Below are 27,100 nucleotides of genomic sequence, written 5' to 3'. Positions count from 1 at the left end.
GCTTATTTGATAGACAATAGCAAAAAACCTGTCTAACAAATTCCTTAGCTGTTTTGAAGCAGTGTCTAAGTAGCCACCAAAAAAACAGCTGAAATTCTGCTACAGTGTAAAAGCTCTAAGTTAGTCTCCTGAATATCTCAGATGCACTTCGTAATGCTGCAAGCACTAAAAGTTAAAAAAAAAAAAAAAAAATCACCCCCTTTCCCAATTTTACATACAAAATTTACAAACAATAAAAAATATACATATTACACGACGCCACGCACGAAAAAGTATGAACTATTAAAAAATATTACCTATGCGGTAAACGCCATAACAGAAAGAAAAAAAAAAAAATATCAAAACCGCGCCGTTCGCCATTTTTTGTCACCTTGTCCCCCCAAAAAAATAGGATAGGACTGTTCAATTATGGGCCGGACGTTCCATAAAATATAAAAATGCACACAGCTTTTTTAGCGTTTTATTTTTTTTGCGTGGTATCGAATATCGCAATACTTTTTTTATGGTATCAAAATTAAAATCAAAATTTAGGTATCAAGACAACCCTACTGCACATAATTGTAGAACTTGTCACCCTGACTGCACAGCCTTATATTTGACATATGTTTGCCCATCCTCCAGTTTCCCCAAGTCCCTCAGTAATACTATTTTATCCTCCTCTGTATCTGAGCTGCTCATTACTACTGCACTCCAATAAAAGGAACACTCCAGATAAAATGTATAAATGGCCTAGTGCATGACCTGAAGATGGAGGAATGCGACCCCTAATGAACACCTAAGGCTGTTGCCACACTATGAGGGACACTTATTTCGGATCACTTTCATGTCACTTTTAAGTCTGGTATTGCATTGTGTGGTTGTACCAAATTTATGAAATGGTGCACAGTTTTCATGTATTAGATGCACCTGCATTGTGCTGTATGACTAGTCTTAAAGGGAATCTGTCACTCCAATTTTGGACTATTATCTACAGTATACATGAGTAGTACTTAAGATATGGAGTCCACTCAAAGTTGCACTGAAATACATGGTCAGGACTGCTGTGCTGATCTAACATAATTGAGAGGACTCCTATGCGCTATGCGTATGCACAGCAGTCCTGATAATATATTTTAAACACAGCTCTGAGCGCTGACAGCAGAGGAAAGGGGGGAGGGAAGGGAAATAAACAGAAATTGTGATCTGGACTCCATTTCTGCAGTACTAATGTATTAACGTAGATAACAGTCCAAAATCGGAGTGACAGACACCCTTTAAAAAAAAATAAATAAAATAATACACCAGGGGGCGACTTTTCTGAGACTTTTTTGCGACAATTCCAAGTGTCACAGATAATAAAATGTGCCATAATCCAGGTCTAATCTCATTTTTTACCCTCAAACATAGAACACTTTAAAAAGTGGCATGTCTCGTAAATGCTGCAGAAAACCAAACTTATCTGCTTTGATGAATATCCCCCTTTGTCTTGGATTTTTTTTCTAGCTGGTAAATACACTATGAAATTCAATATTTTTACAACCATTTTTTGGGGTGTTTTTTTTTTTACCTATAGGGATGTCCATGAGAAATGGTCTGGGAAAAAGAGCGTTTGTAGGGCGTTTTATAATTTCCTATTGGGCAGTATGTAATATCTGGGCCGTCTCTTTGCAACATTATTTATTTTATTTTTTTTATTTTTAATGTAAAAAGGCCCAGATTTACTAATCCTGTAGACTGCGTAAGCTTAGACAAGCTGTCTACGGGTTGAACTACCCATAGACCCTACAGGGAAAGTTCCCGGCAAGCCGATGGCCAAGGCGCCACTCGAGGCCCATAGAAGTGAATGGGAGCGGTGGTCGGTTATGTGCGGTGCGCTCCCGTTCACTTCTTTGAGGAGGGAGCTTGGTGGTGGCCGGGACGGCTCTGTTTGGGAGATCACCGCTGGGCTCACATCTATCAGACAATGGGGGGGGGGGAGATATCCTAGCTATATGCCCCCATTGTCTGAGATAAGGCCCATCCCTTTAAGTTCCCATGTCCACCCCTGGCTGTCTAGACCTGCACCAGATTTATCAGGCCGTAGTGCAGGGATAGATGCTTTTCTGACTCTCTACTAACTATTGGCTGGCTTACTTTGATTGAGAGAGCTTTTTACATCAGAATTATGGAACAACTTTGGTGCAAAATGGTGCATTGTAGGCTCTACCCCTTTCTGCTACCCCCCCCCCAGGAGCATGTAGGAAAATATATAGTGTAGAAACCCTAGATGCACTAATTTGCACCACTTTTTAGACACATTTTTGAATATGAGTCATATGGTCAAACCACTCTAAGAAACAATCCCTGTGTGAGGCATTGACACCTCAGTCTTTTCAGAAAGTTCCTTCAAAAGGTCCAGGGAAGGTTCTTCTAATCAATCTTTCCATACCGAATCCCACCTCTCCATTTCAACATCATGTGAGAGAAATCATGGTACCAATTGTAATATATGGCATCTCCTGTATAGTTTAGGGCAGGGATGCCAAACCTGTAGCCCTCCAGCTGTAGAGAAACTACAACTCTCAGCATGCCCGGACAGTCTACAGCTATCAGCAGGGCATGATGGGAGTTGTAGTTTTACAACAGCTGGAGGGCGGTTGGTTTAGGGTTAAACCGTGCTGCCAATATTACAGTACAAATGTGTGAAATAAAATTCCCACGAGAATCGTTTCATTATCAAAAGCATTTATTTTCAGGCATGAAAATCCATGGTATAAGCCTACATCAACAACAAAAATACTTTATTCAAAATTTCAAAAGCAGCAAAAAGTATCAAAAAAGTAAAATCTGAAAAACAAGCCGAGCACATTTTGGCGATCAGAAACGGTGACACTTGTACATTCAACTGATATGATAGGTAGTCTATTGTACAAAGGCAAACGCAAATCATTTAGAGACAACGCAAGGTCTCAGTTTTCCATCCGAAAGTAAATAATTGCCACATGCAAAAATGACTAGGCAGCTACAAAGAGTTTCTGACATCAGAATCAATTGATGTCCACCCTGTCCTACCTAGATCAGAGATTACCCACCAATCCCAGACCATCTACAAAGTTCTCACGTTAGCAGGAAGACCTCCAGTCTCCAACTAATTTTCCAGTTGTGTTTTCTGCACTTAAATGGATGTCACCTACTGAGCTACAGGTAGCTCTACATTGCTTATTGGCTTTGTGGATTCTTGTGTGGAATCTTTCGCACATAGGAATTCCTCTAAGAGGCACTTTGAGAGGGCACAGGGGGGTCTTGTTCCTCTGGTTCAGGAGGTGGCGGAGGCAGAGGTGGAGCTGACATAACTTCCTCTTTATTCTGAGACTCTAAGTAATCGTGTATAGCCTTTTCGATCTGCGGCCGGAATATATGATTCATTTTTGGATCCACCACCTGTGAAATAATTCTATCGACTCCAGCTTCCAGCATCCCGGATTGAATGACACTTTGTCTCAGCCCGTTTCGGAGCTGGTTTTTGTTCATTCCAGCGTTCCACTCCTGCTTGTCTAAGTGGGTGGAGACAAAGTTGTCCACTTTCTGTCGTAGGTTCTGGTACGCTGGCTTTGTGTCGACGTCGGCTAAGCAATCCCTTCGGAAGCCATCAAACAGACCTCGACTCTTCAGCTGCTCAACAATCAATGCAATTAGCTGTGCATCACCGGGAGGAAGAGAAGAAACATTTGTAACGCCTCCCACTGCTGAAGAGCCACTCGTCCCACTGCCACTCTCTGCCATGGTCTCCTCCAGCCCGGTCACCTCCGATATCACACCTGGAAACAAACAACGCAATGCTGTAAAGGTGAGGCGGTAAGAACACAAAGCAAGTTGCGTCTCATTTAAGATATACAAAAACATAATAAAGTTCAGAAAAGCTAGTAAATTCGGAGAATGGCATATGCAACACAGGGCCCAACTATTAAAAGGGCATCTGTCAGCAGATTTGTACCCAAGACACGGGCTGACCTGTTACATGTTCACTTGGCAGCAGAAGACATCTGTGTTAGTCCCATGTTCATATGTGCCCGCATTGCTGATAAAAAGTTTTAATATATGCAAATGAGTCTCTAAGAGCAAAGGGGGCGTTACCATTACACCTATAGGCTCATGCTCCCTCTGCAACTGCTGCGCCCTCTGCACTTTGACAGAGCCAGGTACTGTAAACGTGATCACACCTGCCTGGCCCTGTCACAGCGTAGAGGGCGTGGCAGTCAGAGAGAATAGAGCCTCTAGAAGCAACGACAACGCCCCCGTTGCTCCTAGAAGCTCATTTGCATATATTATAACTTCATTTTCCTCAGCAATGCGGACACATATGAACATGGGACCAACACAGATTCCTTCAGCTGCCAAGTGCACATGTAACAGGTCAGCCAGTGTCATAGGTACAAAACTGCTGACAGATGCCCTTTAGTAGGGTTGCACACTTGACGTCCTCTCAGTGTAAGATCTTTTCTACATAGAGTAATTTTCATTAAAAAAAGTACAGATTGATTTTGGTTGAGTTTGGTGGCAAGAAACTGGAGGTAAGATCTACCCACGTAGCTATCAACCAAAACGATTGTTCTTTGAGTGAAACTTAATAAGGATTGTTTTAGCAGACAGATGACACATGATCACCGTCTGGAAAGAGGTTGGCCACGATTTAAAAATTTTATCCGACTGTTTCTAGACCCTTAGGGTGTATCGTGCAGTTGGCCAATACACGAAAGGTGTTGCCATGAAAGATTGTTGGCGATGAACAGGACAATGACCAATAGGGATTAAAGTGTGTGTGGCTGTATCGGCATTATGATCGCTCACCAGACGACCTTTCATTCAACCAATAACTACCACTATCTAGTGTGTGTAGCCACCTTTAGGTACGTAACAGAATCAAAAGCCCACGTTTAGGACTGCCAATTAGGTCAAACAGCTAAACGCATAGAATATTTCTTAATGGAAAAGCTATTTTGAAATTACTATCCATTTATTGACCAAAAAGAACAGGTACAAATAACCAATCAACACCAGGCAAAACATAAGAATACCGCCTAATCCTGCAATACTGCACCGCAAAGGCGTAAAATAGAAGCCATTCTGAGATACAGCAAATACGCTGTATTATTCATATGTACTCTATTGTTGGCGATGCCATTTCTGCTCTTGTGATTTAGGACATGCATAATAAGAAAAAAAAATATATGAAAACTAATGGAAAATGCTCATTATCTTAAATTATAATAGAAAAGAAAAAACACTAAGGTTTCCAAGGACTGAGTAAGTACAGAAGATTATTTTATTGCAGGAGCATTTATTCATCCAGAACAGCCAGGTTTTTGAAAGGTGAAAAGAAAAATGAAAAAAATAAATAAATAGCAAGGAGTTGTATTGTGTTCGAGGCACGTCACTGTGGAAGGAGCCAAAACAACTTAACAAAATACTTAGGCCCCGATTCACCATGCTGGTCTTGATGGGGGCTGTGCTGCTGGAGGAACCATGTCATATTTAGGACACGGTGCATGACTCATCATAAATTACGTGGCTCCTCCGCAGTCCACGTGTTGGAATAAAATCTATGGCGGCTCAGAGCTGCCGTAGGTTTCAGTTGCAAGGGCGAAGAAAAAAACACCAGTTGCAGCTAGATTTAGTAACAATAGTGTTCAAAAAGTCACAAAACTAGGTTTGGGGATTTTTTAACACCCAAAACGCGGAACATGGGAATGACAAATTTGCCCCCAAGCATATATCCCCAGGATAGGTCATCAATTTCAGGTCAGTGGGGGTCCGACTCAGCAGCTGAAGGCATCTGTGTTGGTCCCCTGGTCACATGTGGCCGCATTGATGAGAAAAATTGCCGAAAAACCCAACAACTGTCCTTAACCACCAGAGACGCTATCACATCAATGAAGACAATCAGACCCATCAACAGTCGAAATAACCAACATCTAAAAACAGAGAACGCCAACCAAAGCCGTTCTTTGAAGATGTGAGACTGGGACAGCGTTTTTGGAAGATGGGGGAAAAATGTTAAGATAAAAAAAAAAAAAAAATAAAAAAAAAAAAATACACCTTACATGTACCCTCTCACAAATTTCCCCGTTATATGGCTGCTTTTACTTAGACAAAGTTTTACACAGTTTGAAACCTCCAGGTGACTCCTTGGAAACATTTTTTGTAGAAGATCCTTTAAAGACAGCATTGTACTCACTAATGGTGTCGAGCGAACTTGTGGTTTCAAGTTTTCGGCGTGGGAGTATCAGGTTATTTAAAAATTCCGTTATGGATTCCGCTACCACGGACAATAAGTTATGGTCCGTGGCAGCGGAATCCATAACTGAATTCTTAGATCAGCAAACAAGGTTCAGGTTAACTTGAAAACACAAGTTCAATCACCCTACTCACTACTTGGCCCCAAAGTAGGGAGTTATACCTGCCATACACCTGAGACAGTTGCCGGCCAGGCACTCATTTGGCCAACAGCCATTTCTTCCAACTCCACTAAAAAAACAAAAACATACGGGGTCATTTATCAAACAGGCGTAAAGTAGTACTGGCTTAGTTGCCCAGAGCAACCAATCCGACTCCACCTTTCAATTTGGACAGCTCCTTTGGAAATAAAAGGAGGAATCTGATTGGTTGCGATGGGCAACCTATTGGGGTCATTTATCAAAACTGGTGTCAAAGAAAACTGGTTTAGTTGCTCCTAGCAACCAGAGTCCACCTTTCATTTTCCAAAATGAAAGGTGTAACAGCCGCCTAAGGCAAAGTAAAGTGTAACGTAAAACGGCCTTCGTTTTCCTTCACACCAGTTTCGATACATCTCCGAGGAAGCACGTTTATTTCAGTAGGGAGAGGGAAATAAGCGGCTGTCAAGCACTTCAGCAGTGGCTTACCCTTCTACAGGAACAAACCATTGGGCATGTTAAAATCCAACATGTCCACTTCCAGTCACCTCCCCAATCTTCTGGTGTCAGGGGACCGCAGGGAGGCAGTCCTGTCGGCAGATCCTCCCGAAACCAGCGGGTACAGCTGAAGGTTATCTTAAATGTATGGCCCGGTCTGTTGTAGTGACTACTTGCATCTCTCATGTAAGAACTCTATTTTGTGACAGTTCTCCATTATTCCTTCTAGACGTTTATGAATGATTTGCCAGTAGGTCCAACTGGCTGTTACCACTTGGGGGAATAGTGTTGTCAGTGCAGGAACACCTCCCAACTGGTAACACCCAGATGGACCTTTATTCCAGACTGCTAGCAATTCATTTGTAAACTTCTAATAGGAATAACAAAGGAACAGCACAGCACAGTCATAAAAATAATGCTCAGAACTGTTATTACTTGGGGAATGCAAGTAATTACTAAAACAGAGAGAGGTGACAGCCTGGAAAATGTTCCCATACCAGCAGTCCCATCAAGCTACCAGCACTGTAAGGCCTCAAGCGCCATCCCCACAATTCTTCCCATTTCAAAAGAATCAAGGTAACCAAGGGCTAGCCTGCAATTATTCCCAATCAGCAAATGAAGAAGGTGGAGGTTTATTCCAACATGGCCACCACTGGTTCAGCAGCTACAGAACATCTTCAAGACAATTTTTATTTATTTTTTTAAGGCCTTATGCACACGGCCGTATCCGTTTTGCAGTCCACAAACCGTAAAACCACACTTTCGATTCTGTATGTCCTGTTCCATTGTAGAAATGCCAATTCTTGTCCTATTCTTGTTTGTATTGCAGACATGTTCTATCTTTTCCGTGGAGCCACAGGAACGTACATATGGATGCGGGCAGAATACAGTTTGCTGTCCGCATCTTTTGTGACCCCCATAGAAATAAATGGGTCAGCATCCGATCCGCCACACAAAAAATGGGGATTGTAGGTGGACAAAAAAAATACTGCTGTGTGCATGAAGCCTTAAAGGGGCATTCTGGTTGTTTCAAGTTATCCCCTATTCACAGGATAGGTAGCGGTAGGACCCCCACCAATCAGAACGGGGGCCCTGTATCCCCTGAAACGAGCGGAGCGGCCCGTCACACATGCGAGTGGCCACTCCATTCATTTCTATGGGAGTTCTGGAGATAGAAAATGAGGGTGCCAGCGGTAGGACCCCGACCGATCCACTAGTCATCCCCTAGCCACAGGGTAGGGGGATAACGTGAAACAACTGGAATATACCTTTAAGGCTATAGACTTTTGTGGAAATGTATTATTGAATTGCACTTATAATGGGTTAAAAAAAACTTTTTTATACTTTTTCTGAAAAGTTTTAGACCAGTAGACCCGGACGCATATTTTTTAACCCACTCTGCCCCTTTAGAAAAGGTTACTCCGCTGGAACACCCCTTTTCCATATGCGCTGCCATTACTGGCTATATGGAGAGATGAGGCAGCTCCCATCCGATGCAGAAAATATGGCTATGCCTTTATGTATAGGTGGCTATGCATGCACCGACAACCATCTTTAGCATGCCCCTGGGGACTTTGGAGCGCTGCACAATTGTTTTCTGCCATAGCGAACCCCTGAGCTGGGATTTTGACTCTCCCCTTCCCCAGTGAAACACAGAGTTTTGTATGACTTTAGCACGACTAAAAGGACACTGAGAAAGGGTACATTTACGTGGCCGTATGTATTTTACAGTCCGCAAAATATGGATGATGTCTATGTGAGGTCTGTGTTGCATCCGTTTTTCTTTGCAGACCTACTGACTTCAATGAGAAAGCGTGCTTTCTGCATCTGTGCGACGTCCGTGTTGCATCCGTTTCTTTGTGCACCCATTGACTTTAATAGGTCTGTGAACCGCATTTTGTGGCCAAGTATAGGGCATGTTCAGTCCCTTTGAGGAATGGACATACAGATGCAGAAAGCACACTCATTGAAGTTAATGGTTCCGCAAAGAAAAATGGATGCAACACAGAAGTCATCCGTATTTTGCGGATCCGCGTTTTGGCTGTTTCAATATCTCCCATTCGCTATAACTGGGTGGCTGTGTATGTGCGACTAGCTGTTTGCTGCAAAAAGGAAGGGGGGGGGGGCACCATCATAAAACGGTCTACAGCAGTATACACAGAAACGTTACTTGATGTAAGGATGACTACTCACCTGTACATAAAGCGCGACTTCAGCACCCTGCTCCGAGTGCAAGATGGGCTCAGCGGTCCTATAAACTGAGCACTCCAGGACATAGGCTGAAATCTGGAAGAAAGTGGGGGACACGTGACTGCAAGGAAGCAGCGCCCACAGCTCAGCTGCAGAGGAGTCAATTGCTTGTTTGCTGAATATTCACATACAGGCGAATCAAGATCGGGAGCGAAGAAAACGCAGCACATGAGCGGTGGTCATCAGACGTGCCGATCTGGTGAAGCCAATACACTCGAGACGTATTCGTTCGGTAGACCGATGTTGGTTATTCCATGGTCATTCTATTTAAGGACATTAGGGGGAGCTCTTTCATTCTGGCTTCAGGAACCAATCCGGTTCCTGATCCGCGTTTCCAGCGGACTCATCTGTGTACATATGAGGCGAGGTGCGTGTGTATTAGCAACTGGTAGCGTGTAAAGCATGATGCAGCCATTTGGGGTTTCTAAGAGGTTGTCCATGGGGGGGGGGGGTTTATAAACATCCTGTCTATCACCAAACTTTATGAACCAAAATAGAGAGCTGTGCTCTGTAAGAGAGACCCTTGCGTTTGTACGGTGGCCTACGTAATGCTACATTTCTCCGTTGCAGGGGTAATGAGAGACCAGACATCGGCTATCCCCAGACGAGAATGGGCCGCTAGGGTTAAAGAAGATAATATTTTGGCGATAGTCTAAACCAAAGCACTTGATTGGCGAACACCTATCCACATCGCTAAACTCTGCCGTTCAATGGAGCAGTAGTACGCATGTGTAACCGCTGCGCCATTCTAAAGGTGGGCACGATAAATGCTCTTTGCTTGCGAATCGCTTTAACAGAAGTGCAAACATTTCCAAACCTGTTCATAGAAGTCATATTCACTGTATTATACACAATGTCACCTTTCTGATTTCTGCAGTGAAGTTACATTTTCCTATCACATAGGCATTTAATATGGACAGTATCCGGAGGAGTCAGGGAAGTTTCCAGCTCCGAAGCCCGGCGAGCAGTGAACGAAGCAAGCACAATGTTTACTGAATGTGTTGCCAAGGGACAGAAAAATGACAGTAAGCGCTGCCTATCGACCCCTCAAGCTTGTATCCACCATGCACACATTGGGCACCAACGTGTGATGCCCGTTGCCGTATTGCGGACCACATTTGCGGATCCACAATACAGAGGCACCGTTCCGTGGCCATTCCACATCACGGATGCGGATCCATTCATTTCAATGGGGCCACAAATCCGGAGATGCGGAGCGGAAGAACGGAACACTACCGAGTGCTTTCTGGGGTTCCGTTCCGTGCTTCTGCACCGCAAAAAAATAGAACTTGCTCCATCTTTTTGCAGAACGGAAGGATCGCGGACCCATTCAAGTGAATGGGTCTGCGATCCCCAGGCGCCTGCCCCACGGACGGTGCCGTGCATTGTGGACCACAATTTGCAGTCCACAGCACAGTCTTTACACGTTTGTGTGAACGAGCCTTAGGATGAGTTCACATCAGCGTTCAGCCTTTCTGTTCTCCTGCGCCGTTTAGGAGCAGAACGGAAAGGATGGATTCGGCACATAACTGAGCCGAACGGAGCGCATGGACCCCATAGCCTATAATGGGGTCCGTTAGGTTTCCGCTCAGAGGAAGATTTTTGAATCTGAGACCAAACAGACCCCATTATAGTCTATGGGGTCCATACGCTCCGTTCAGCTCAGTTATACTGTATAACGGAGCAGGAGACCGGAAAGGCTGAACGCCGATGTGAACTCAGCCTTAGTCAGACCATTACCATAACTGATCAGGAAAGTCACAGAAACTGCCCTAACTAAAACAGGGTGCGTTATACCTAAAACACACAACAGAATGGCCAACTCGATCATCGGTCAACCTAGTCAATCCCTGACCAGAGACCCAAAACTACACCGAAACACTGATGACAACCAGATGGCGCAATGCCGGTTTCACACTTGTGGTGTTGTTTTCCAGTATCGAGATCCGGCAGAGGAAACGTTTCCGTTTAGTCGCCATGCATTCTGAATGGAAAGAGATCCGCTCAGAATGTCTTCCGGTTTTATATCCGGTCATAAAGACTGAAAAAAAAAAACTGATCTGTCACTTAGGGCTACTTTCACACTAGCGTTATTCTTTTCCGGCGCTGAGTTCCGTCCTAGGGGCTCAATACCGGAAAAGAACTGATTAGTTTTATCCCCATGCATTCTGAATGGAGAGCAATCCGTTCAGGATGCATCAGGATGTCTTCAGATCAGTCTTTTTTACTTTTCTGGACGGAGATAATACCTCAGCATGCTGCGGTTTCATCTCCGTTTAAAATTCCGGAACACTTGCTCATTTCCCATTGACATGCATTAATGCCGGATCCGGCCCCGAGTGTTCCGGAAAAACGGATCCGGCATTGCGGTCTGCGCATGCTCAGACCGCAAACAATGTGAAAAAAATAAAAATAAATGCCGGATCCGTTTTTCCGGATGACACCAGAGAGACTGATCCGGCATTTCAAAGCATTTGTCAGACGGATCGGGATCCTGATCCGTCTGACAAATGCCATCAGTTTGCATGCGTTTTGACGGATCCGTCAGGCAGTTCCGGTGAGGGAACTGCCTGCCAGAATCCTCTGCCGCAAGTGTGAAAGTACCCTAAAACAATGCAAGTCAATGGTAAAGAATCCGTTTTTTTTTGCGTTTTGATTTCACACAACTGCGTTGTAACAGGACAGGAATCTCTCTCATTCCGGTATTAAGATCCTCTGCCGAATCTTAATACCGGAATTAACAACGCAAGTGTGAAAGGAGCCTAAAAGTCCCAAATATACAAATACTGCACACAAAAAAAAAAAAAAAAAAAGGAAAATCGGAAACTAAACCACCCTATACAATTACATACAGTAAAAATGCATCTCCCCATGGCAGTCACAGTTGATCAGGAACATAATGAAAATACATATATACTGGTGATAGTACATAGATAGTGAGAAATGTCGGTGCGATTACAGAAATCAAGTGCATGAGTAGACACTGTACACATGAAAATAAGCCGCACTGTCAGGATGATGCTAGACGGCAGTCGTCGCCATGCTTCCAACAATCAGACTGGGTGTGGATCATACACGGGGATCAGGGCGTTAGCACGAGGGCGTGCAACTATAAACTGACCACAGAGTCAGAACCTCGGTGCGGGGTGCGTGTACTTGCTTGGTATGACCGTGCTTCTGTAGTCGGACCTCGGGGACGCTACTATTGTTTGTCACCACACATACATGTCCAGGTAGATATACATCCTAAGGAGTTCCATAGAGATGAATGCAGCAGAGAAGGGCAACTGCTATTCCACTCAAGTGAAGGAAGACCGGACCCCTTTTCTTTTGATCAGGAGGGATCCGAGTGGTCGTACCTACACTGATCATATACCCTGAGAAAACCCCTTTTAACTTACACTCACCACGTACTCCGCTAATGTCACTTTTAATATATAGGTTACCTTTTGGCAGTTCTATTACAGGAGGTTTTGTTATGGAAACTGTCAGCAAGCAACATGTACATCTGTAAATAGCGTGACAATCGGTACTCGTGTCAATCCCACGAGGAAGGCATGAAAGTGGTCACAAGTCTGTCCCAACAGGTTCTAAGCTGCGGTGATCAGCAACATGGGGGAGGGAGGACCACAAAAAATGTAGTATTAAAAATGGCAGCAATTCACATCACTTGGGGCTTGGCAGAGCAAGAGACACTCCTTCCAAGAAATGCCACCCAAACTGCCTGGTTACTGTATATACTGCCACAAAACTATCATCAGTCAGTACAGGATACCCAGCATAGGAAAAATCCAAAAAGTAAAGTGGATCTGTGCACAAAATAATCTAACGTCGTGTACCAGGCCTCACAGACACGGCTGTATATATTTTTCGGTCGACAAACTGCGGATCCTCAAAATATGGATACTGTCCTTGCCGCATCCTTTTTTTTTTTTTGCAGACCCATGGACTTTAATGGGTCCGTGGTCCACATTTTGCAGCCAAGTATAGGACACGTTCTATCCTTTTGCAGAAAGTGCACAAATCATCCGCGTGCTTTCAGCATCTGTATGTCCGTTCTGCAAAAAAGATAGAACAGGCCCGCAAAATGCAGACCAAACAAAACAAAAATTAAATTAAATAAAAAATGCAGACACCACACGGACCGCATCTGTATTTTGGGGACAGCAAAAAGTATACAGTCATGTGCATGAAGCCTTACAGGGACAGGTCTCCCACCAGCCAAACTGGCCCAGAAAATATTTAGAGGTAAAGGAGCGCTCTCCTCATGAAACCACTGCACGCAATTTTTGTACGGCCATAGCGAGTGCTGACTGACTAACACGTGATTTTTTATTTTTTTTTACACGGCATAATGCAAACTGTAGGGGGACACATTAGCGTGTTTGGGCCCCATACCCTTGGCAGTCGACAGTGATTGTTTTTAGACCCGCATAAAGGATCCAATCAGCCGTTTGTTAGCTGATTGCTGCCAAGTTGACCTGGGACACTGATCAGGATGAGCGCGCTGTATTCGAGAGCTCCCATTAGCCAACTGGCACAATATTTTTAGGAGGACGGACCTGTATCTACTGTAGTAAGGCGACTGATCTACTTTAACATTTGTATTCCTAGCTCTAGTGGATGACCATATAATTATCATCTGAAAAGGGGAAAAACTCTCCAAGGAAACGTCTAAAGTGCATCTAATTACAGTATTATTGTGAAGTAGCGCGCTCCCCTAGAGAAACGCTCGGCTGAGATGGTAGGTGGGTGTAATCCGGCAAACAAAACCTCTAAAAAATCAGGTCAATGGTACAATAACGTTCAGTAACATAAAATGCTGACTATTCACACACCTCCTGAGGACTGCATCTAAAGCCGTGGTCTCCAACCGCTGGCTCTGCACCTCTCGCAAAATTACTCCCAGCATGCCCCGACAGGGATAGGAGTTGTTGCTTTGCAAGAGCTGGAGAGTTACCGGTCAGAGAACATAGATTTAAAAGTATTCCTACTACAAACAGCATACAAATAATTAGCGCCAGTTTACAACACCACATGCACATCACTTATCGGGAAACCGATCGCCTTTCCTGCTTATTCGGCATCTGAGGGTTATCAGGTATACAAGCCAGTCTCCAAGGCACCCGGCTAGTGTTGAGCAAACTTGTGTTTTAAGTTCGGCGTCTAAAGTTCGGGTTATCGAAGAATCGCGTTATGGTTTCTAAATTCTGTTATGGTCCGTGGTAGCGGAATCCATAACGCGATTCTTCGATAACCCAAACTTTAGACGCCGAACTTATAACACAAGTTTGCTCAACACTAAAAATGCACTAAATAAAGGTGATCCCAATTAGCAAACATAAATTAAAACCTAACTGTTATGGATAATAATAAAAACCAATCCCACAGTACAATTGCCACTACACAAACACCTATAGCATTAAATCTGTATGTGTTGAGCACTGACCTTGTCAGTCCGACCAAAAACACGAATATGTGAAGTCCCTCAGGGCGGTGCCGATCTAAGCAGGAACCATGCGTCCTGCAGGGAAATAGCGGACACTCTCCCTATTATGCCCTGTCCATAATAAGGAGCGTTTCCTCCTCCTTTCCTACATGATACTGGCTGGGTTACCACTTATCGGGATGCCGGTATGAAATGTGAAAGACCTCGTCACTGCAACCATGATCACAAATATGTGAATTCTCTCAGGGCAGTACTGATCCAAAAGGAAGAACCATCCATCCTGCAGGGGATACTCCCCCTATTATGCCCTGTCCATAACGTGGAGCGTTTCCTCCTCCTTCCTTGCATTGGCTGGATTACCAGTCATGGGGACACATAATGATGTATAGAAACTGGTAAGAATGTCCCTTTATTCCCCCCACCCCTTTTATATGTGGCTGATGTATGTTCTCTCTGGGGCTGGTTGATGGATGGTTCCCGCTTTGGACCAGTACCGCCCTGACTGAATCCACATTTGTGATTTTAGTGGGACAGACATTTTGCACTTAAGCACCCTATACGTGCAACTGTTTCTGTATTGAGGAAATTGCACTGTGGGATTGGTTTTAAGTGGGATCACCGCTTTGATTTAGTGCAATTCAGCATCTACCCAAAATATATTTTTATGTAAGGCCTCATGAACACGGCCGTTGACATACTGTGGTCTGCAAAATATGGACACTGGCCGTGTGCATTCTACACTTTCTTCAGTCCCTATTATAGATATAGGACAAGTTCTATCATTTGAGGCTCCGTAGAATATGGGTCCACATGCGATTTGCAAAAAAAATGTGGTTTGGAGGTGGACTCAAAATGGTTGTGTGCTTTAGTTCTACGTTAGAAAAAACTGCAATGTAACCTGACCTAAAGTGCGGTTTCTAGATCTCAAACACCTCAGATTTTAGTCTTTGTAATGCATAGTGTGAAATCCACATCAAATTTTCTACCCTGAGGTCTACCATTAAAGTATCCTACAGACAAAAAATAAAAAACAATCCAGGAACTAAATGCAGAATATATACAAGACCCACACCCTTAGCCACCCTTCATACAAGGTGAACAGTACCTCTAGTGTATAACGAAGGCTGACACCTTACACAACTGGCTAACGTAGTCAGTCACTCTCAGACAGAGAAAGGTGGAGATTTCTGGTGCTGAATTAAGGGCTTTCATGGACAACTCAACTACTAATGGAAGTGATGTAACAACCTGGAGAACACAAGACCATGGTCATCTAAAACCTGCGTGACAATACCCACTGCCCCTGACTTACCACCTTCAGCAGTCATGAAATATCACTTCAATAGATCACACGAGGAGGCTGAGGCTGTCTGACACTTAGAGCAGCTTGTTAAGATATCCAGCTTCTCTCATGATCCTCTTATCTCCAACTTAGGGATCCAACCTAATGAGCAGACCTTGATCCATTTCAAAAAGCTTATACTATATGAATTTCTGCAAGGCTCCACGATAATTGGTGTACGTATAATAGTGTATCCAAGGTCTAATAGGCACATCAAGTGAATTTGTATACAGAGATGATTAGAATAACACATGATGGTACTTGACGTACCTGGCTCCAGCTATTATACATAAATCGAACCATGCCTACCTCAGCACTTGTTGGAGGAAGGGGGGTACACATTACATATGGGGTGGTTATGCCCTCAAATCAGTCTACTCTAAAAGAGTGTTTACAAATATGCATGCCACCCCTTACTTGTGGATATCCTTCGTGATCCCACCCTCATCCTTCCTTGTGTAGGATCCTGTTTAGTTCTATTCTAGAATGCAGCTGGACATTGGAAATCTGCCCAAAATCTAATTATGGGAGAACTCCTTGAGATATTGCATCATAATTTCACCATGGAACATTTGTTCGTCGTAGGGGCCTCAAAACATGTCCTTACACCTGTTGGGTCCCACTCCTCTTCCTCTTGACCCAGGCTACCATATGCTAGCTCATTCGACATTGTACACTACTTTTGTATAATACCATACACTTGTATGGGTTTGTCTGTTGCGGGTCGTATCCCGGCCTGTATGGTCCATTCTTATATGTTAAACAGCCTTTTGTGCATATGATATAGAATAACCTACTGTTTTTTTATTTCTGAAAAACCCCAATAAAAACTACTGAAGATCATATAACAACACAAAGGATACAGAAACAATGCAATCGGGCAACCCCAGTCTACCTACATCATCTTCCACCATCACTTGTAGCAGACTAGTACACAGTCATAATGGGAGGTACACTTTACAATATCATTAGTAAGTGCCTTGTATTAACTTTGTCTACATTGGTGTTGAGTGAAGCGAGCTTCGGATGCCACATCTGAAGTCGCTTTGTTCAAAACTTCGGAATAATACTGTACGGAGATTCGCCTCTGTACAGTATTAGAATGTATGGGCTCCAATACGCCGAAGTTAGTTATGAACGAAGTTGCGCGTGACTTTGTTGAATAACTTCGGTAAGTGTAAAACCGCTTTAAAACTTGAAACTGAACTCTGCTTCCAGCTGTCGTAAGTTATCCCTTGTCCACACAATAGCTACTGGGTCAATGGGGAGCCTCTAGGACCACCAATAACGAGAACGGGACTCCTGAACATGAATGAAGCTGCAGATGGAACACTCACTGCAGCTACATTCATTTCTATGGGACTGCCGGAAATAAGTGAGCGCTGCACTTGGCTATCTTCAGCAGTCCCCTAGAGATGAAAGGCGCAGCAGTGCGCGGTCAACCTGCTGCTTCATTCATTGTATTGGAAAAAACACAAACTGTGATCCCCTCAGGGTATATTTGGTTATTTGCAGCTGAGGAAGAACAAGTCAGGACCTGACTTTTCCCTCAAAATCAGCTTGTTTTCTGAACCGATTTTGATGTTGACAACCGTTTTCGTTGCTTCCCAACGATGGAGTGGGATTTTCAGTGGCGATTCTGAATGAAGATTTTTCTCAGCTTGCTTAAATGATTGGCCATTTATAAAGGGCGTCGGAGAATGATAAAATGCAGGAGTCGGAGTAAGAACTTTGGCTTACCGACCCCACAGCCCTGTACAGCAGTGTAGTTTATGCAAATTTTACGTGCAGATCTTCGCGCAATTGTCACACCAAAATCTGCATGCGAGGTTCGACGTGGATTTTGACCCAGATTTGCCGCATATTTTACCCTTTGCAATGCAAAAGGTGGAATCTGCACTGAAAATCCACATAAACAATTAAAGGGCTTCTGTCACCCCACTAAATTCATATATTTATTTTTTGGGTACTTATAATCCCTATCCTGCGATATAGCTATACATTATGTTATTAATCATTTTCGTTCTGTAGATATGTCAAAAAACGTACTTTTATAATATGCTAATTACCTGTCTGCCAGCAAGTAGGGCGTCTACTTGCTGGTAGCAGCCACAAAAAACCGCCCCCTCCTCCTGTTGATTGACAGGGCCAGCCGCGATCTCCTAGTCCAGCTGGCCCTGTCAGCATTTCATAAATTGCGCGCCTGTGTTGATTCGGCCCAGGCGCTCTGAGATAAGGAGGCTCGCCTCCTTAGCACTCCCTCAGTGCGCCTGCGCCGATGATGTCACTGAAAGAGAAGACGTCATTGGCGCAGGCGCACTGAGGGAGTGCTGAGGAGGCGAGCCTCCTTATCTCAGAGCGCCTGGGCCGAATCAACACAGGCGCGCAATTTTTGAAATGCTGACAGGGCCAGCCGGAGGAGGAGATCGCGGCTGGCCCTGTCAATCAACAGGAGGAGGGGGCGGTTTTTTGCGGCTGCTACCAGCAAGTAGACGCCATACTTGCTGGCAGACAGGTAATTAGCATATTATAAAAGTATGTTTTTTGACATATCTACAGAACGAAAATGATTAATAATGTATAGCTATATCGCAGGATAGGGATTATAAGTACCCAAAAAAAAAATAGTTTAGTGGGGTGACAGAAGCCCTTTAAGGCTACATTCACACCAGCAATTTTGCTGGATTAGCAAAAACGCTTCCGTTATGATCATACAATCGTCTGCATCCTTTATGAACGGATCCAGTTGGATTATCTCTAAAATAGCCATGACGGATCCGGCGCTAAAACCATTGTAAATCAATGGGGGACGGATCCATTTTCTTTTATGTCAAAACGGATCCATCACCATTGACTTGCATTGTGAGTCATCTTGCTTCGCATCCCAGGACGAACTCAAAAACTCCGCTTGCCGCGCTTTTGAGTGCGTCATGGGAACGAAATGCATTCTGGAGCACTCCGTTCCCTTCAGTTCAGTTTTATGCTAATTACCTGTCTACCAGCAAGTATGGCCAGCAATGAATGGGGACGAAGCTGATTGGGATCCTATGATGGATCTCAATAGCGGAAAGTGAAAGCGCAGGCGTGAAAGTAGCCCAACATGCTGTGGATTTCAAAATCCAGACCGCAGGTCAATTTCTGCACCGTGTACATGAGATTTTCAACATCTCATTTTCGGGTACTCTATTAAGCCACAGATTTTCTGCGCATATCGCAGACCCGTGTGCATATACCCTAAGGCCCCGGTCATTTTGGTGTGGAGCATGTCCCAGATGTCACTGGAAGCCACAGCAGGTGTCCACTAGCAGGTTAGCCTCATTCAACGGGGTAAACGGAATGCGGGTTCATAGCAGTCAAAGTGGAAAAACTCGGCAGATAGTGTCAAAATCTGCCATGTGAACGGGTACCTGCACGCAGGTGTGAGCTGTCTAACGGGAATTCAGCAAGAATTTTCATGCGTATTTCTGCGAGTTTCCGTTCCAAAAACCTAACGCGTCAGGCTACTTTCACACTGGCGTTTCTGGGTCCGCCTGTGAGATCCATTTCAGGGCTCACAAGCGGCCCAAAACGGATCAGTTTAGCCCCAATGCATTCTGAATGGATAAGGATCCGCTCAGAATGCATCAGTTTGGCTCCGTTCCGCCTCCATCCGCTCTGGAGGAGGACACCAAAACTCTGCTTGCAGCGTTTTGATGTCCGTCTGACAAAACTGAGCCAAACGGTTCCGCCCTGACTTACAATGCAAGTCAATGGGGACGGATCCATTTTCACTAACAATATGGTGCAATTGAAAACGGATCCGCCTCCCATTGACTTTCAATGTAAGGCAAAATGGATCCGTTTGCATCATCATGAACATGTTAATGCAAACGGATTCGTTCTGAACGGATACAATCGTTTGCATTATAGGTGCGGATCCGTCTGTGCCGATATCAGACGGATCTGCACCTAACGCAGGTGTGAAAGTAGCCTCACTTGCGATTTTTGTTGCAAATTTGCCGCAGATCTAAACTTTGTATTGCAAAGAGTGAAATCTACACCAAAAACCGCACAACCAACCAAAAAAAAAAAAAAGGGAGATTTATCATTTCTCTTGCACCTGAAAAGTGGTGTTAAGTGGCGTTTGATGGAAATGAAGCCAGTAATCTACAGGCAGCTCTGGTAGATTTCTGGTTAATCAGACAGACTGCGGATAGGCACCTCCTTTAGCAGGACAGGGACTATCAAGACCAGCACAGAAAGCTGGGGGAGGGGGAAGAAAGGAAAGTAAGGGTACATTCACACTTGTGGCAGAGGATTCCAGCAGGCATTGAAATGCCGGATCCATCTCTCCGGTGTCATCTCTGGAAAAACGGATCCAGCATTTATTTTTTTTTTCGGTCTGAGTATGCGCAGACCGCAATGCCGGGTCCATTTTGCCAGAACACTTGGGGCCGGATCCGGCATTAATGCATGTCAATGGGAAAATAAGCCAGATCCGGCATTCCAGCAAGTGTTCTGGAATTTTGGACGGAGATAAAACCGCAGCATGCTGCGGTAATATCTCCGTCCTGAAAAGGCAAAAAGACTGAACGGAAGACATCCTGATGCATCCTGAACGGATTGCTCTCCATTCAGAATGCATGGGTATTGAGCCCCTGTGACGGAACTCTATACAGGAAAACAAAACCGCTAGTGGGAAAGTACCCCAAGGGTCCATTCACACGTCCATAACTTGTTTTGCGGATCCACAGATCCGCAAAACACAGACACGGCAATGTGCGTTCCGCATTTTGCGGACCTCACTTTGCCGGCACTAATAGAATATGTCCTATTCCTGTCCACAATATTCTATTTTTTTTTCGGGAACGGAAATGAGGACCCGGAAGTGCGGGTCCGCATATCCGGAGTCGGGCCGCACATCGTACAGCCCCATAAAAATGAACGGGTCCGCAAATTGCGGACGTGTGAATAGGGCCTTCGTGGCTCACTACACAATCTACAGTATACACCACAACAAATTTACACAGGCTTTCTGAAAGCTTAGGCCCCAGAGCGGATAGTCATGTGGTAGGAGGCACATACTGTAGGTTTTCACCCTAAGGTAAGCCTTCTCAGCCTGATCATTTCTATAAAATATTTAGGCCGGGAGAAGGCATATCACGCCCCGAACAGAATATCAGTACCGTCTGACAGAAGGTTACTTACACATGAGAGAAGAGAGTCAGCTCTCCACCTGCACCCAACACACGTCATATGGACTCCATCCATCTGACCTGGAGTTACACGGCTTTCAAGACATGCACTTAATCCCATCAGCGACCCTTGAGGCAGCAATCAACAATCCGGCCACGTGACTAAAGCTTTCTCAAGAAGCAACCACAGAAGCCCTTTATCTTGTACCTCCGAGGACCGACTCCCATCATGTGCACGGATAATGGGTTACAGTAGAGCGCAAAAAGACAGCGCAGGCACTTGACTTAGGAGAAAGTCATCTCCTGAACCTTCCCTTACAATATGGAAGCCATTTTGATCTTGTGCCATGTTTTCAAATTTATATTTTATGACTATCCATTGATAGTACTATCTTAAAAAAAAATATTTAAAAAAAAATTCTGCATGGTTTTTCATGTGGATGTTTTTGTTGTGGATTTGATGTGCCACAGATCTCAGCCTTGCATTGCAAAGGGTAAAAATTCCCCCCAAATAAGAAAATAAATTGCACATACAGGTGACAAGCTGCGGATTTCTAACTCCGCACGGCAGGTCAATCTGCAAACGCTTTGCTTGCGCTGTGTTACGCTGCGGTTTTTCCCCATGAAAATCCACAATGTGATTACTTTCACACTTGCGTGATCCGTCACCTATTGATTTTCAATGTATTTAGTGACGGATCCGTTTTTATCCCAGTTTTTGACCGCCATATTGAATTCAGCTCAGGTTTTTCCAAGGGGAAGGAGGGCATGTGGTATGTCAATCTTACCTAAATTTTCCCTATGATGTCAGGATGCAGTGTTTTACTTTTATAACTTCATATACTAATGTCCCTTGGACTAACTTACACCTATTTATCCTGCACCTACCTTATCCTAAAACTTAAAGGGATTCTGTCACCTCCTTTTACCATTTTAAGCTGGCACCATCGCTATGTTGACTAAAGTACCTTATTTTCAGGAGTCTTCTTTTTACTTTATTTCGTTTTGTAGTTTTGATATAAAAGCGCTTTTTATGTTATGCTAATTAGGGTCCAAGGTGCCCAGAGGGGCGTTTTTTTCACTCTCCGGTGCCCAGTGACGCCCCACTGCAGTGCCCAAGAACGCCTCCTGATCATCAAACAACCTCCCACAGCCCGGCAAACGGTTCTGCCCCCTCCCCACGTCATAGTGTACCTTATAGAAATGCCCCATCCTTCTTCCTGTCTGTGGCCAGAGAACTCGCGCAGGCGCCGTACCACCTGCGGCCTGCGCGATCATCAACGTCCTGAGGGCAACAGCGCTCAGGTCACATCACTGGGCTCGGCGCATGCCCAGTGAGACTTTTGAGGCTGTTGCCCTCAGGAGGTTGATGATCGCGTGGGCCACAGGCGGTACTGCGCCTGCGCGAGTTTTCTGGCCGCAGACAGGAAGAAGGACGGGGCATTTCTATAAGGTACACTATGACGTGGGGAGGGGGCAGAACCGTTTACCGGGCTGTGGGAGCTTATTTGATGATCAGCTTGATGATTAGCTTGCTGAATTTTCAAAGTGCTGATTTTTATAAGTGCATTGGAGATATTCAGGAGGTAATCTGGAGGTGGATACAATCTAAACAAGTAAGATTTGTTTGTTTAAAATCTTTCCCCTCTTTACAATGGCAGACCTGGTTCTGTGCAGGAATTGTTGTGCTTTTATTTCAGCTTCCACTCTTCAGAGGTTTGGATGATGTCTGATCTGTAGACAGTTCTCCATAATGCAGCAGGAAATTGCCTTTTTGAAATATGAGATTTGTAAATTAACCGTTAAACTCAGGCTGAGAACGTTGCAATGCCACTGCCACAGAGGCCCCCTAGAAATGGAAGATGGGTTACTGCAGGTTCTGGTAGACAGAGTTGTGGATAGAAGACATGTCCCACAGTCTGTGGCTCTCCATAATTCATTTGCAGCACTTTCAGAGTGCAAGAGCAACATGGAGGATGGCTCAAGCACAGTGGGTGAGAAACAATCATCTCCCATGCCTAAAGTATGTAAGACTGCAGCCAAAGACAAAAAGTAGAAGGTGAGGGATGATAGTAAGCAGCTGTTGGCGATTTCATCATAAGAGGTGTGAAGTTTGAGGAGAATGGTGTTGTGAGAGGTCTCCCTGGTGCTACCGCTAGCAGGGATAGACTATGGATCCTTAATATTGTCAGGCAAGCAAAGCAGGAAACGGAGGTGGATGTTTTTGTCCATCTTGGGACAAATAGATCTGGCTTGCAATGAGGTTTCAAAGGTGAAAGAAGCTTTTCACACACTTGGAAAGGATATACGGGAGGTTGCATCAACTCTTTCATTCTCTGCAGTTTTGCCTGCGCATAACAGGAAGATGTGCATTAAGGAATTCAATGTATGGCTTGGTGAATGGTGTCTGAACCAAGGGTTTGTCTTTGTGTCTCATGTTAGCTCTTGTTGGAATGGAAAAGAACTGTACAAGAAAGATGGTTTGCATCTTTCTCTCAAGGGAACGAATGTCCTCGGTGAACAGTTCCAAGTATTTGCTAAGGAGCATTTAAACTAGGAAAATGGGGTAAAAGTGATAATCCAGCAGTCTGACTTAGGGATCGACCGATTATCGGATTTACCGATATTAATCGGCCGATATTCATGATTTTGAACACTATCGGTATCGGCATCTATTTTGCCGATATTCCGATAGTGTATGGGAACACAGATCGCGCTGCTGACAGCGCTCTCCGTGTTCCCCTTAGCAGCACAGGGGAGAAGGAGCAGTGTCTCCTCCCCCTGTGCTGCTGCTGCCGCCAATGAGAGGACAGGGGACAGGAGGAGGGGAGGAGCTATGGCCACTGCTCCACCAATGAAGATTAATCTATCATTCATTCATATACAGGAGGCGGGAGCTGCAGGATCACATAGCCGGCTCCCGACCTCTATGAGCTGTAGCTGCGATCTGCGGTAGTTAACTCCTCAGGTGCCGCGGATCGCAGCTACTGCTCATAGGAGGTCGGGAGCCGGCTATGTGATCCTGCAGCCAGCTCCCGCCTCCTGTATATGAAATTAAGCTTCATTGGTGGCGCAGTGCGCCCCCCCAAGCCCCCCAGTATCAGACATTGGTGGCGCAGTGCGCCCCCTCCCCCCCAAGCCCCCCCCCCCAGTATTAAGCATTGATGGCGTAGTGCGCCCCCCTCCCCCCCAGTATTAAGCAGTGGTGGCGCATAGGGCCCCCCACCCCAGTCGCAGTGCGCCCCTCCACAGGATCCCCTCTCCCTTGCTCCTCCGATCGGAGCCCCAGCAGTGTAATGCTGGGGCTCCGATCGGTTACCATGGCAGCCAGGACGCTATTGAAGCCCTGGCTGCCATGATAAGCTCCATGCTGCTGTGTGCACAGAGCACACAGCAGCAGGGACAGTGTGAGCTCCTATTCACCCTGATAGATCTCTATCAGGGTGAATAGGACAAGGAAACACACAGAGAGAATGCACCAAACAGATATAACACTGACTATGCTGGCAAGACATGAATAAAAGGTATTAAAAGCTGAGACTTTTGCCAATATATTCCAGTCATGGATATATCGGAGCCCATCATGCACCACGTCACGGTTCTCAGTATGGCAAGGGGTCCTAACCGCTGCTCTAACTATGGTGTGAACACGGTCTGGCGGTGATATAATTCAGCTCGCAGCCAAGCTTCCCACAAATGCCCAGCATGTATACTGCGGTAGTACTATGTGAATGAAGCCAGGCCGCGAGCCACACCCACACCAGACCATGTGATGGAGGTTACCAGGTGCAAAAGAGTGTTTGAATGCCAAGTAAAGGCAAACACACTCAAATCTAACAAGGCAGAAAGAGAAAAACAAAAAAATATAGTGGCAATTCTGGAGGAAGCTTGGCTACCGCAGTATACATGCTGGGCATTTGTGGGAAGCTTGGCTGCGAGCTGAATTATATCACCGCCAGACCGTGTTCACACCATAGTTAGAGCAGCGGTTAGGACTAGAGATGAGCGAACTTCTGTTTTAAGTTCGGCGTCTAAAGTTCGGGGGCGGGTTAGCGGAGAATCCCGATCTGGAACCGGATATGGATTCCGACTTCCGTTGTGGTCCGTGGTAGCGGAATCAATAATGGCCGATTATTGATTCCGCTACCACGGACCACAACGGAAGTCGGAATCAATATCCGGTTCCAGATCGGGATTCTCCGCTAACCCGCCCCCGAACTTTAGACGCCGAACTTAAAACAGAAGTTCGCTCATCTCTAGTTAGGACCCCTTGCCATACTGAGAACCGTGACGTGGTGCATGATGGGCTCCGATATATCCATGACTGGAATATATTGGCAAAAGTCTCAGCTTTTAATACCTTTATTCATGTCTTGCCAGCATAGTCAGTGTTATATCTGTTTGGTGCATTCTCTCTGTGTGTTTCATATGATTGCTACATTTTTTGTGTAGTTTGCTCTTGTGGTGCATGTGGACCGCGCCGACATCCTCCATTGTATGCATTATTTGCTGGGGTTAGTCGATTACTGCGGTCCACATGCGGTTGGGCTGCTCCCCCAATAAAAGACACGCCACAGTGTCAGGGGTTTAGCAGCTCCTCCAGAATTGCCACTATATTTTTTTGTTTTTCTCTTTCTGCCCTGAATAGGACAAGGGTTCTAGTCCCTAAGGGGGCTAAAAGTTAGTTAAAAAAAAAAAAAAGTTACAAAAAAAATAACACCAAAATATAAATGAAAAAGAAAGATTTACCAAAAAAAAAAAAAATAATAATAATACACAATAACAATAAACATTAATTTTCAGCAGATTTGTGGGAATTTTTATTTTTTTTCAAAAATGAAAATTCCCAGAATATCGGTATAAATTATCGGCTATCGGCCTGAAAGTTCACAAATTATCGGTATCGGCCCTAAAAAATCAATATAGGTCGATCCCTAGTCTGACTGATGATCTACTAGTTGAGGAAATAGCAAAAATGACATTGAAAGGGGAAGTTATCATTATGGGAGACTTTAATCTTCCTGATGTAAACTGGAAAACCAAAATAGCTAGTTCTGCCAGGAGTACAGATATTCTAAATTCCCTACTGGGATTATCTCTACAGCAAGTAGTTGAGGAGCCAACCCGGAAGGAGGCCATTTTAGATTTAGTATTCACAAATGGGAATTTGGTATCTGATATTACTGTAGGGGAAAGCTTGAGATCTAGTGATCACCAGTCAGTGTGGTTTACTATAAGTACAGTGACACCATACACGAGGATGACAGACAAATATATAAGATTAGGCAGAGAGAGGCCAAACAAGTTATAAGAGCTTCTAAAGCACAGGCAGAAGAAAAATTAGCTCAGTCAGGGAAAAAAGGCGATAAGGCATTCCTTAGATACATAAATGAAAAAAGGAAACAAACAAGGAATTACAAGATTAAAAACAAAAGAAGGAAGGTATCTGGAAGAAGATAAAAGAACTAGCTGACTGCCTCAATGAATACTTCTGTTCAGTTTTTACAAAGGAAAATGAAGGAAACAGAACCTCTTCCTCTGTAAAGACACATGCATCAAAAGGTTCATTAGTCTTCTTTCCTAACTGAGGTCAAAGTCAGCTGTCTAGTCACAGGGGCCTGATGGGATACACCCAAAGCTATTAAAAGAGCTCAGCAGTGAACTAGTAAAACTATGAACAGATTTATTTAACCAATCAACGGCAACAGGAGTCGTTCCAGAAGATTGGAAATTAGCAAATGTTGTGCCCATTCACAAGAAAAGGTAGTAGGGAGGAATCGGGCAACTATAGGCCAGTAAGCCTGACATCAATAGTGGGGAAATTTATGGAAACCATACTTAAGGAGAGGATTGTGGATCATCTAAAATCCCATGGATTAAGAGGTGAAAAACCGCATGGCTTTACTTCAGGGAGATCATGTCAAACTAATCTTATAGTTTTTTTGATCGGGTGACTAAAATAATAGATGGCGGAGGTGCAGTATACATTGCTTATCTA

The 27,100-nt window shown here is 44.5% G+C and overlaps 1 protein-coding gene across 3 annotated transcripts in view; it reads right to left on the bottom strand.

Moving 5' to 3' along the window:
* Nucleotides 1-27,100, bottom strand: part of PTPDC1 (protein tyrosine phosphatase domain containing 1) — a 107,098-nt gene that overhangs the window by 66,835 nt on the left and 13,163 nt on the right. Inside the window, exons 3-4 of one of the 3 annotated variants that reach the window (XM_044300990.1) lie at nt 9,081-9,173; nt 2,696-3,776 (exon numbers count right to left, since the gene is read on the bottom strand). The exons of 1 other annotated variant lie outside the window; for it this stretch is intronic. In XM_044300990.1, coding sequence (XP_044156925.1) covers nt 3,229-3,741 — 513 coding nt within the window. In that variant the 5' untranslated portion in view covers nt 3,742-3,776; nt 9,081-9,173 and the 3' untranslated portion in view covers nt 2,696-3,228. Of the gene's footprint in view, nt 1-2,695; nt 3,777-9,080; nt 9,174-27,100 lie in introns of those variants that run through there. One more of the 3 variants, XM_044300992.1, reaches the window with a different exon arrangement.

Source organism: Bufo gargarizans, chromosome 7, assembly GCF_014858855.1.
Source record: "Bufo gargarizans isolate SCDJY-AF-19 chromosome 7, ASM1485885v1, whole genome shotgun sequence".
In the NCBI taxonomy this organism is placed as follows: domain Eukaryota; kingdom Metazoa; phylum Chordata; class Amphibia; order Anura; family Bufonidae; genus Bufo; species Bufo gargarizans.
This window is presented reverse-complemented; position numbering and strand designations above follow the sequence as displayed.